The sequence below is a fragment of the Podarcis filfolensis genome (genome assembly GCF_964270895.1).
Source record: "Podarcis filfolensis genome assembly, chromosome: 2".
Lineage (NCBI taxonomy): Eukaryota > Metazoa > Chordata > Lepidosauria > Squamata > Lacertidae > Podarcis > Podarcis filfolensis.
This window is the reverse complement of record NC_139605.1, coordinates 69,828,000-69,841,492: the sequence shown is the minus strand read 5'-3', so window position 1 is coordinate 69,841,492 and position 13,493 is coordinate 69,828,000. Positions and strand designations below refer to the sequence as shown.

General features: G+C 41.1%; 1 protein-coding gene across 12 annotated transcripts in view; it reads right to left on the bottom strand.

The window, feature by feature from the left end:
• Window positions 1-13,493, bottom strand: part of ARHGAP26 (Rho GTPase activating protein 26) — a 205,830-nt gene that overhangs the window by 63,868 nt on the left and 128,469 nt on the right. For all 12 annotated transcript variants that reach the window (XM_083600216.1, XM_083600209.1, XM_083600214.1 and 9 more), the window contains one exon: window positions 11,427-11,532. In XM_083600216.1, coding sequence (XP_083456342.1) covers window positions 11,427-11,532 — 106 coding nt within the window. The remainder of the gene's footprint in view (window positions 1-11,426; window positions 11,533-13,493) is intronic.

Here is a 13,493-nt window from a genome sequence, read left to right as displayed (position 1 = left end):
GTCCTCTCCAGGGAAAAAGTAGCCTGCCATCAAGAATTATGGCTTCGTGGCTGCTGAGGCCATGAGGATGTCAGGTGATAGACAGGTGGGCAAACTGGGCAGACTCACCTACCTGTCAAAATGGCTCTCTGGGGATAAGGGATGTCAGTGGGCCTGGTCCTGTTCCCCACCCTGATTTGGACTCTCCTCCATCACAGGCCTAAAATGGTTTCATATTGTTTAAATTATAATAGTGGTAAATAATAATGAAGTGACCTATTTTAATTCCAACCGTCTGTGTCCAACACCTTTGCTCTCGTAAATGGTCAATGGCTGCGCCAAGCTGGCTACACCAGTTCTTTCTACCAGAACACTGCCTATGAGTTTGAAAAGTTGTTTTCTTTGGTGTTATTTGACAGAGATTCAAGTAACTTAATAGATGCAACATGGAAGGGATTAGGGTGGGAGGGGGTGGCAGGTAATGCCAACAATGAATTAAAAACAGCAATAGGTACAAGCTGTCAAGATTCTTTGGGGGAAAAAATAATAGTTTAAGAAGTCATACCCCAGAAACTGTGCACCAGCCTTCACCATTCTGGTGCCCTCCAGAAATTTTGGACTGCAACTTTCATAATCCCTAACCAGAGTAGGCAATAGGGATGATAACAGTTGTAGTCCAAAACACCCAATGGCTTGGAGAAGACTGCCTCAGACAACCCATGAAACAATAAGCATACAAAAATGCAAATACACTGCAACAGGAGACAGAATGAAAAATGTAAGGTTTTGCAAGTGACAGTTATCAGAAGGAGGCAGTGTTAAATGTGAAGCAAACTAATCCTGTAAATAGCTGTGTGTGTGTGTGTGTGTGTGTGTGTGTGTGTGTGTGTGTGTATCTACATCTATATCAAATTTTTGCTATGATGGTTTAACCAAATCAAAGTTTGCATGTGTGGCAACCTCCAGACAGCCTAAAGCAAGGCCCCAGCCCTCCAAAGTCTTAGAACAAAAATGAAGAAGCTTAAGAAAATAATGGTAGCTTGGACAGTTCACAAATGGAAACATGACAATAAATTCAGGGACTCTGAAGCATCTGCTCTTCAAATGGCAGTTACAGGTGGTTTCAGTTAAGCACAATCAAAACTAGGCAAGAAGATTGGTTGCACAAGCATTTTGGGTAGTTGACAGTATGCTCTTTCAAGCATTGCCCTAGTTTAACTTTGAAGCAAAACAAACACCACAGAAACTCAGGGCAACTGAGAAAAACACTCAAAAAAGTGTCATACCTCCAACACCAAATCAGAAACCAAGGGATGATTAAATCTGAGGTAAAAGCCTTCACTTCCACAAATATTATTACATCAAATTATATTAACTGTCATTGCAGCCTTTCCCTTTAGTTCATACCATGCTTTATTTTATTATTTTATTTTCGTACTAATTATTTTTAAAAAACACCTTTATTGCTACCATCAATTCTTTTTGTGGTTTGATATAGACCATGTTTACTTAGCTTCATGCCAAGGATAAGCCCTTTAAAATAATCCAAAACTTCTTATTTATCAGATCCGGGTTGTTTTTTGTTTGTTTTTGTACCGCTGGACGTCAGCATTCTTAATCCAACACGGTGATGCCACGACTCTTCAGATACTGTCCTGCATCAACAGCTATAGTCTGTGAGTAGACCTTGAAACCTATACCCTCAAAGACACTGAGGCCTCCTTATCTCATAAGCAATCCTTTACTTTGGAGTTACTCAGCAACTTTGAACTCAGGTGCATACTTTGTTGTGGGCATACGGCTCAAGCTTGAATATTTTTAGAAGTGCCCAAACTCTCAAGGGCTGGGGAGTGGATGAGCCTCTCCTTCAGACTCCACCAGGTGTTCAACTGATGGCACTTGGACTGAAGCACCAAGGAACCCACAGCAGAATCCCCTTGAAACAGCCCTGAGGAGGCTCCCTTACACCAACACTCAAGATCTCCAAGGCTGCCGATGGGGGACCTGATGAGCTCTCTGATATCTTCAGTCAGTGTGCAGTCTGGGTGGTCTTCCACAGAATTTAGCACTCCTGGGGTTATTTCTTAATCACCATGAAATGATGACTACCCAGAACAACCAACTGTAGGGAATTGACCTAATTCCTAGTATTCTCCTCTTTCATTCCCCTGTGCAGCACCCACAGATTGCTTATGGAATTATTCCAATCACCATTTAGCAATAACTTTTGGACATCCCAACCACCTACCATTTAGAAAAACCTTTCAAGGAATAAATTATATAAGTTGCAGGGTGTGCATAGGATAATCATGGCTCTGCACTAATCCACAGAAGAAGGGAATTCCAGGTGTGAGGAGAGATCATGATTGGGCCCTTGTGTGGAGATTCTCTAGACACTGGAATCAGAACATATTCTCAAGAAAACAAAATGCACAATGTCAGGAGAGGGTGTGGCTGTTAGGTGAATTGGCATGATAGGGGAATACTAGCCCATCAGGCTCCTCTCACACATCCCCTGTGGGGCTTATCTGAAGCCCTCTGTCCTGTTGTACAGTCACTAAACTCAAGCTGCCCTTAGGCCTCAAGGTTAATATACCCTTATTATAGGCAACTCAAAATATGAGTGTGGGGCAAAGCTGCTCTTGCAGCTCACATTGTGGGGAAATATTTTCACTCAGTTGTGAATACTGCTCTTTGAAAAAGTTGTTTTCTGGCCAGAGGTACACATTTTTTCCACGCAAGGTCAAAGCACCCAATTTGCTTTTGGGAAGGTGGGGAAGGCAATGTTTATGTAGCAAAGCCCAGAGAATTAATGTGAAGCCTTTTTAAGACTTCAGAGTTCAGTGGAAATTCCCAGACAATATTGGATTCAAACAGTTTCCTGGAAACACAAATCAGTCAAATAGCAACATAAACAGCCACCAGAAGAGTGAAGGAAGTAGGGCCTCATCCAGAACCATGAGCCTAGTGGGGAAAATGGTGGAGACATGGGGCAAGCAGTAACACTGCAGAACCTGGTGGACAGAGCTGAGGTAATTGCTTCTAACTTTGGAGTGGTCTTCGTTACTCCCAATAAGTCGTAGCAAAATCCCAATAAGTCGTACCAAAATCGCACCCCATGATCAGTCCAGTTGCTTGCTCTGCTTTCCAAAATCAAAAGGATGCCCTGCCAATAACACATTTGTGCTGATTGTCCATTAAGCAGGTGCCTTTGTGTGGAGCTGCAGAAAGACTATCTTCACTTTTTCAGGGGCTGTGAATCCAAAGGAAACACTGGATAGGAAGCAAGACTGCTTCTCTCAGGTCACAATGACCTTTTTTAAAATTAGAGTCATGTGGTTTATTTATTTTTTGTGCCAGTGGAAGGGTGGAGGGGAGAGGAAGTAGGGAGGGAGCAGGCTTGCTATCCAAACCAAGGCAAAGACAACAACCGAAAACAGAAGTAAATGCTATGACACAGTGCCATTGAGGGTTGTGTAACCTTCAATCTTGGCTGTAAATAACTAGCTATTGTTTTACAGAACCAGTAGGAACCATTTAGAACAAGAAGGAAACAACCTGCGCAAGAGATTAATTAAGAAATTGTTTGCTACAAATGTCTTTGTTTATAAAAGCACCATCCCATTTATATAGTGAAGGAAGTGTGCAAGTGTTTGAGTTACACAGAACTCTGCCAGAAGAGCTGCAGAAAATTTTTGAAGAGAACATTCTATATAAGGCAATGCATTTCACTAACCAACACGTACCAGTGAATCATTATGCAAAGTTCTAAATCCCATAAAGCTCTTCTAGCAAAGCCCTTGAGTATATTCCCTTAGCTTCTGGGTGGGGGAGTGGGGAATCTATTGGATTGAACAGATAGTTGAGAAGGTATTATTGCACCACAACAGGAGCTGTGCCACACTGGATGAGAATGAATGGTGCTGGCCACAAATCCACATGTGTGTAGAGGATGGAGAGAGAGAGTGCTCACCCTACCCCTAAATCAGAGGTTCAACAGTATTATTTTTTTGGCCTTGCAAGGAAAATAAACCAATAGCTTGGGTGAGACTGCTATAAAACAAGAGCTCTGCGTGTAAGGCGATAAGAAGCAGGATGAAGTAATGGCAACCCAAAAGCACATCCAAGAACCACTGGTGAACAGCAGCTGTACAAACTGTTTATTTAAAAACAACTGAAGACATTTTTTAAAGTGCGGTCACCATTTCAGAATAACCAAGGCCAAGCTAGAAACTAAAGATAACTATTTTGTTCCCTCAGTACAAACAATTATGCTGAATATTCTGCTGCTGCCCTCATATGCCTCTTAGAAGACGGTTACATTATTGTATATTTATTACTTCTCTGCCTCATCCTGTCTTACAATTATATTCAATATGTAGTGAAAACTGTTGTACTCAAGAGAATACAGTCAGAAAACCGAAGTGCCTATAAAATTATACTGACAAATTCAACAAGTGAATCAGGTGAGATGCAAAGACCAGCCTAATTCCAAAAAATGAACATCTTCACAATCTATAACTCTGATAATATAGGGTTATTTGCATAAGAACATTCACTTGAAAATATGGATTTAAATAATTATTTCCCACTATACAGCACTGTATGTATAATATGGCAAAACTTTTTTTTTTCTTGAACCTCACTTATGTTACTTTAGAATTGCTGATTATCTCCTTTCTCTGCAATAATTCACAAGCAATTACCCAGATAACATATCATGGCTAGTCATGAAATTTAGACTGCAATCTCACTTACCTGGGACTAAGCTCCATTGAACTCCGTGTAATCCTATACTTGAATAGACATATATAGACTTATACTATTAATCCATTTACAGCTTTACTTGAACAAGTTTTGTTTCATGGACAGCAATACGTTGGCCCAGTCACTTCTTACTTTGCTAGGGGCTGGGGTATTGTTTAGGGGTTTTTGTTTGGCAGGGGTTGTTACTAGGGCTGGGTGATAGCAACATTTCAACATCACGGTGTATCGCCAGCCAAACACCGTGGTTTGGCGATATACAGCAATGTGGGAAAAAACAATATGATTTTGCCTCTGCCCAAGAGACACAGGATGAAACTGCCCCAACACTCATCTCGTGGGCTGTGACAATGCAGCTTGTTTGTGCTGCTCAGCTGGGGGGAAGGATCATCCTTCCCCCCCAACTAAGACAGCATCAGGGATTCTTTAACTGTTCAGTGCAGGGAGTGGCAACCGTACTCCCCTCAACTGAGCAGTTTCACAGAGCCCCTGCCCCATCGCTGGCTTGCAGAGCCAGCACCGGGCTGGGGGCTCCTTTAACTGCTCAACTGAGGCAAGGGCAGCTGCACACTCCTCAGTCGAGCAGTTTAAAGATGCAGAGGGAGGAACAAGCTATATCGGCGCCTCGCCGTCTTATTAGGGCAGAGTGGGATGGCGGTATCACTCAGTGATATATTGCTGGTGAAACTGCTGCCACTCCTGAGTCCCTCTGCTAACAGCGCCCACTGAAGGAAGGAACTCTTGACTCCCTCCAGCGGACAATGCTAGCAGAGGGACTCAGGAGCGCTGGCGGTTTCACCAGCGATACACCACTGAGTGAAGCCGACATCGTGGTATGCTCCTCATATCAGTCCTGGACGATATATCAATATATCACCCAGGCCTAGTTGTTGTTATTTTTGGTATCATTGTTATGTATCTTATGAGTTGTGTCAAAATTCTTCAATTTGGTTGTGTACTTTTTGATATTTTGTTTTTTGTTTATGACTACTTTTGTTATGTTTGTTGTGTAATTTTTATATGTTGTAAGCCACCTTGAGCATAGTTTTAACTTTGGAAAGATAGATAGATTGATAGATAGATGATAGACAGATAGATATAGATAGATAAAATCTTGTGTAAACAGGGACATAATTAAAGATACTCAGAATAAATTGTGTACACTCATTTTTAAAAAATATGTTTTTCTCTAGGCTCATTTAATTTGTTGTTTCACAGTATATCAAATTCTTCTTTAAAAGATAACCAAGCTCTATTATATGAGTCCATTTCATGCCAAAAGACAATGGGTTTTTAAAAAGCTCTACCAGAAGAAGAAAATTGTATTCATACCAGTCAATACTACCCCCACACATGCTGGTCATGAAACATTCCAGAGCTCCTACTTCACGTACCCAAGGCTAAACTCTTGGCATCAGTCCAACACCACAGTGACCTACTTTGCAAAGCAGAAGTGCTTCTATTCAATTTAGGAGAAAACAAATATTTCTGGCCTTCAAGATGTGAAATTCCTACACTCACTTTATAGTGAAGCAATTTGTCCACCCTGCAAGTCATGTAACAGCCATAAAATATGAAGGGGAGGCCAACTTTGTCTATGAAGAACAGGTTCAAGGTGCAGCCAGTTTAAAAAACAATCAAGAATTTCCATTTTGGAAACCCCCTATTCAAACCTTATTCTCCAGAATATATCTTGAAATAATATTGGCTTAGAATGGTTTCATAAAATGGCAAGCCCAGGGTCATGAGACATGACCTAGATGTTGCTGTGCAAGATTATAGAGAAGGAACAACTAGGCCACATTCATAAAGTCATGACGTCATTCTTTGTGGCCTTTCTTGGCAATGTTTGGGCTATCTCTAGTGCCTCTTGGTAGTCTCCCATAATGCCAGATGTTCCAACTGCTTCCATCCTCCTCCACAGCATAAACCAGAGCCAGTTTAGTGCAGCGGTGAAGAGTGTTGGACTGGACCTGGGAGACTAGGGTTCAAATCCTCACTCAGCCGTCAAGCTCGCTGGCTGACCTTGGACCAGTCACAGTCTCTCTGCTTACACTATCTCACAGGGTTGTTGTGAGGATAAAAATGGCAAGGAGGAAAATCTTGTATACCCCTTCCAGCTCTTTGGAAGAAAGGTGGCACAGAAATGTAATACACGAACCCCACAAAATGGTAATAATGAGCAGGAATAAATATTTTTCTGATTTTTAAAACGTATTATATTCAATAAAATGCTTTGACTCTGATTAAACTCAATCTCTCAATACAAGCTATAGAGGGAACAACAGGTACTTCACCTAGGTGAAGGCTGACAGAGGCCTTTAATGTGATAATTGTTCAAAACTGTGTGGGTTAATATCTGTGCCAGCTTCATATCTAGTCTCCTTGGAGAGCTACATCAAACATCACCCCTTCCTGTCCAATCACAACGAATGTTAAATACACACCTCATACTGTATTATCCTTCTCTCCTATTGACAAAAGAACTCACACTGCCATACACAAATATAGAGACTCATACCTTCCCTTGCAAAGTCTATATCTGGAATTTATTGAGGGATAGTGAAGAGAGACATTTTGTTCATCCTAAATTACCAGTACTTTATTTCAAGATTTCCCCAGATCTGGGATTATGTTTGTTGATCTCTGTCACACCAAACAACAACAAAACACAGTCACCCTGTTTTGAACACTGAATAATTTCAAAGTTGCCCTTTAAAACAGATGGATAAGCAAACTCTACAAAAACTTCCTAGATATTTATGACAGCTAGGGCACCAACTTGGCCAGATCTATACAGTCCATTGGAGGGAACTATCATAATAAGTATCCTACATTTTATCTTTCCTGTGTTCACTACTCAGATGTGCACACAAATTCTATCTTACACACACATCAGAATGCATGAATCTGAATTTGTATGAATCTGTGACGTCTATTATGAGGAAATGTCTTTATAATAATATTTTAAAATATTCTAGTATTCTGCTTTAATAGCCTGACCAATAAACTAATTCCAGGAAAACTTGAAATGAAGGTAAATAATGGCATGGAAACACTCCATGAAATGAGGACAGCCAATATGCTATCTAGCCTTTCAAATTAAAGGTGTTGCTTGACTAAGTTGCCATGCAGAGGCGCCTAAAGGAATTATTCTGTCAGCACAAACACATAAAAGCATTCTTTGTCATATTATCTTTATACACCTGTGGTTCCACCTCTTCCCCTTCCTTCACATCCCTTCTGAAAACTCACTGATCCATTGATTTGCAAAGCTCAATCCCCAACAAGCATCAAGGACCTGTGACAATATTTCACCACATTTTACTGCCCTGCCCTCATTTTTTCCTCCTTCCATTGCTTTGCCATTGCCTGTTCCACAGTATGATCTCCTTTGTAGCAGGGACTTGTGTACACCACATATAAAACTATGTAAGCATCACAAACACTGATGGTGGGGTATAAATAACAAATATCATAACTTTTTTATGTGCAACAGTACAAAGCCCTTCTGCTCTCTCTTTGCAACAAACAAATGAGACAGATACCATTCGTCCCACTTGACTTGCGGAGAACCATGGCAGCATGTGATTAATCCAAGGGAACTCGGCAAATCTATAGCTATGCAGGGATCTGAACACAGCAATTTTGGGATGCTTTTAAGCTTTGCCAAAATGAAGGGCAGGGGAGCATTCAGTGAACATTTCCACTCCCCATGATGTCCCACACTGTTCCATTGATACTAAAGACCTATTTGTGAAAGAGAAAAACTTCTCACAGGGAAATGGATATTAGAGGGAAATGATATGCATCTCTTTTTGGTGAGGCAACTAAATTGATTCTTCCTTGTCCCAATCTAGCCAAGGAGATGCCATCTATTCACACCGTTACTTTCAACTCACCAAGCTTGTCATCCATTCAGATTTTGCCCCAACTAGTCATGCATTAAATGTACATACCCAAAACTAGTTTGGAGCAAACATCTGCTGCACAGTACTAGCAAACAAAAAATACTGCCAGAAACATGATAGGAAGTGTCAGCCTGGTTACCTGAGTTACAGGCAGCCCCCCACCCACACATTCTAAGTAGGCATTTGCTCTCAGCAATAATGTCAAGTATGTAAAAAAGATGACATTATGACCATGTGGCCAATCACTTTCACTCAGTGATCCCTGATTAACTGGATCGCAAAGTGAACAAGCCTTTTCAAGAAAACGACAATGAAGCTGAAGTTGAAGCAAGGAAAGAACATGCACAAACAGGTGTGAAAAAAATACTCAAAATAGTAGGAGGAGGGAGACTCTTTCACTTCCCCACAAATGGCAAGATTTACATGAATAACTGAACCTCACAGTGCAAAACTACATTTGACCATGTGTTAGGCCCAGACAACCCTATCTGTAAAGTTAAATACATTCTTTTCTTAATAAGATTTCATGTTTCTTCTTAAACTGCTTATTAATGACGCATATGGTAGAAGAGAACACATCTTGAAGCAGCCGCCCTCTCTCCTCCTATTCCAAGTGTAACAAAAATCTTCTCTCGCTTTTGAACTTTCTTTTTTCAAATGAACTCATCATCACAACATTCCAGAAAAAGGTTTGGCTGCTAGAATTATCTGGAATTCCATATTCTTTTAGGGAAAGCTTTCAATTTTTTAAACTTTTTTTTACTAAGATCCAAACCAGCTTTCTGGTTTTAAAAGCCATGCTCTTCATTGCATGAACACATAGTCAAAACAGCATCTGGACTCTGTCTTCTTAAAGCACATTTCAAAGTTTGTTTGTTTTCCCTGTTTTATATTGCTATCTGTGTGCTGTTCCAGAAAGGTATTTATAGCCTAACTCATTCCAGCATTTTCCAAAGCCCTCTATGTTATTCCTGTACACATATTCCTCTGATACAGAGAGGAGGATGGCAAGTCACAGCCTACTAACTCTTGTAACTGACACATAAAGCTGCTTAGTCATTCCAGATGTTTTTCCCTTCAAATGCTAAGCAAAGGAGTGTTTTGGCAGTTGGAGCAGGGGGAAGTAATTTGAATGAGTCATGTAGCTCTGTTTTGCCACTATAACCCACATGTCTACCATCGCCATAGCAGAGACAAATTTTCATGACTGTAAAAACAGATGACGAAAATGAAGGTGGATTAAAAGGTAGAAAGTAGAACAGCACTGTGCAGTGAGAGCTTTTATTAACAGTAGAATGTGCTGAGTAAATGCAACAAATTAAATTCCCTTTCAGACCATTGCTAATACTCCTATGGCATCTATTATGACTACAAAAGTCAAGTTTATTAACAAATGCATAAACTCAAATTGCAATGAAATGCTATGCAAGGGTTAATTGAAAGCAGCATTATGAAACTGTCCACGTGTTTCCTAACGTTTTGTTTTGAGTTTGTCATTTTAAAAAATAGGTTTTGGAATATGCTTATATTATTGTACTAAATTATAATTTTGCCTAAAATGTGCACATGATAAGCAAATTGGTTATGATGTTAGGGGAGCATAAATGCATCTCTGGCATATGGGTGGGGGGCTAAAAGCAGCCACAGAAGAGGGGGAGCATTTGGATCAGGACTGTGACACAGGTTTTAAATCACATGCACATATGTACATAGAAACAGAGAGAAAAAGAGAAATTTTGCAATAGATAGTTGCCCACCCCCAAGTGCTTCACAATCTGGGTAAACTGCAGAGGGGACTACAAAAATGCACAGTGTGGGAACGCCCCCCTCCCCCAGTGGCCAATAGCAGCTTGTAGGGGTGGTCTGCACTGGAGAACTGACAGAGGAGGGAAGGGCTGGTGTCTGGTGTCTGTTCTAGTTTGACCCTCTGAAAGAACAAGAAAGAGAGCTCCTCATCAGGACCAGCCACTTTTTCTTTTTCTAAAGATCTGCCAGAGGAGATATGTCAAATATATGTATCACATAAAACGTCACATAAACAAACTGGGCTTTGCAACTGCATTACAACTGGGGCAGAGCAGCTATATCTTGGATTTTCCACACAGAACAACAGTACAGTTCCATGCGTATTTTCACTCCGTTTCAATCTTGTTCCCAAATCTCTAACTTGCGTTTCTTGCAAGAGCAACATGTTCCAAAACAGGGAACAGATCCTTGACCTCGTATGCCCTAGTCACAAACCAACCACCCAGTACCACAAATATGCAGTGCAGAGATTGTGAAAAGGCTGGGCAGGTATCAGCTGGGGATTCTTTAGATTAGGGGTGTCCAATTTTGGTATTAAGGGAGGCAGTTTATTCTCCAATGAGTGGGCCAGGAGACAGAAGTATATCCTTCATGGAGGGTCATGCTTTAATAAAATCAATGACACATACTCATAGTTATGGACCACATGCATCTAAGGCATGACTAAAAGCTCTGTTAGGGCTGCTGATTGGTCACCTCTGCTTTTGATGCACAGAACCCTGTTCCAAAGTATGGCTTTAAACAAGATGCATGGGAGCAGAAGAGCTATCCATATTATTGAACAGCCTTCACCAACCTGCCACCCTCCAGATGTTTTGGACTACAATTTTCATCAGCCCCATACAGCATGACCATAGTCAAAAATATTTGGAGGTTGGCAAAGGGTGTCTTAGATGGCTATTCCATTTTTCCACTTTGAAGGCTGTAGAGAAGCAGCCAACAGTTTATTAAAGCCAATGCACTTACTTTGCCAAGTGATTCATGAGCAAATGAAGCATCTGCCTATTTTTCTCAGGAAGCCTGTGTACTAAGGTATGGATCTCCGAGGTTCGAGATTCTTGATTCTCCAGTTCTGCAACATGATAAGATATTTCTCAGAATAGATCTGTCTTTATGCATCAACAAACAACTTTACAATACAACTCTAAACTCCCGGATTTCCTTTAATTATATTTTTATAGCATGCACTATAAATAGAAAGATATATGCAGAGCTGGTTTAACGATTACAATACAACAATGCATGCAGAACACTTTCAACGTTCAAAATGCTAGGTACTATTATCATTCATTCTGTCAGGCTGCAGCAGAGGAACAGATGCAGAGCCACTCCATCAGTGCAACTGAGAGACCAGTAACTTCTGATACCTCCTTTCCTTGAACTTTCCTAAACCCCAGCTGGTCAACTGGGAACTTGCAACTAGGGACCTGTATTTTGCTTATTTCCTCCTCTCTCCCAATCCATTCTCCTTTTGTGTTGTGTATTTTAAAACAGAACACCTGAGGGCAGGGACTGTCTTTTTTTAGTGATCTGTAAGCTACTCTAGGAGCATTTTTTTTTTAGCAGAAAAAGTGAATTAAAAAATACATTGAAATAAATTAATACCACTATAACCTTGTACTATTAATACAGTTATAACCAACTCCCAAACCTCCTGCATAGATCTTTGTTCCCCATAAAAGAGGTGGGGAGCTTTTGAGCATAACAAGGTGCTGAAGGAAGTCCTTTTTTCAGCCTGAAAACATGTACAAAAGCCTCAAGTTCACTCACAGCTGCATGCAGATTTCTGCAGACCACTCAGCATTGTGTGGAAAAGCTGTCTGCTTAGAAGCCAACTGTAAAGGGCTCTGTGCTGCCGTGAATGAGTGTGGGCCTTCCCACAAATGCTTTCAGGAGTAAAGAAACACCTGTCAACCATCTTGTTATGTTAAAGGAGTAATCTCTCTCTCTCTCTCTCTCTCTCTCACACACACACACACTCACACACACACACACACACACCCCTGCCAAGCCTTTTGAAATGAAATTGACCTACATTGGCTCCCAGTATGTTTCCTAGCACAATTCAAAGTGTTGGTGCTGACCTTTAAAGCCCTAAATCGCCTTGGTGCTGTATACCTGAAGGAACATATCTGCTCCCATTGTTCAGCCCAGACACTGAGGTCCAGCTCTGAAGGCCTTCTGGTGGTTCCCTCACTGCAAGAAGTGAGGTTACAGGGAACCAGGCAGAGGGCCTTCTCGGTAGTGGCACCTGCCCTGTGGGACACCCTTCCATCAGATGTCATGGAGATAAGTAACTATACTACCTTTAGAAGACATCTAAAGACAGCCCTGTATAAAGAAGTTTTTTTAAAGTTTAATGTTTTATTATGTTTTTATATGTGTGGGAAGTCACCCAGAGTGGCTGTTGCATCCAAGTCAGATGGGCAGGGTACAAATAACAACATCATCATCATTAAATTTTTAATTGACACTTTTCACCCACTACCTGCCCTTCTCAAAGTGATCTTTGCCTTGCCCCAGCACTGTTGCCACAGTCTGCCACAGCAGCACTCTAATTACAGGAACTCTTATTATTTGGATATGTGGACCACTAGGAATTTGGAATATTCTAGATCTAGTTATTCTAGATCTCCATGCATTTATTCCCAGATTTATGCACCACCCATGTGCACCACCACAGTCCATTTCTACATACAAGTGCCTTTGTCACGACAGCCAAGTGACTAGTGGACAGAGTGTTGGACTTGGGAGACTTGGCTGCAGATCCCTGCTCAGCCATAAAGCTCACTGGGAGGCTGTAGGGTAGCCTCTCTCCCTTAGCCTAACCTACTTTACTGGGTTGTTCAGATAGTGACCTAGGAGGCCCCATGCAGAAGCAATAATAGTACTATGTACTCTCCAACTACTATGTAACCCACATACATGACTTAACCTACATTCTCCTCCCACTTGCCATTCTCATGAGAACAGCTGGATAAGCATGAGGATTATTTTAAAAATCTGGTGCTTGAATGAAATCAGTTCACTGCC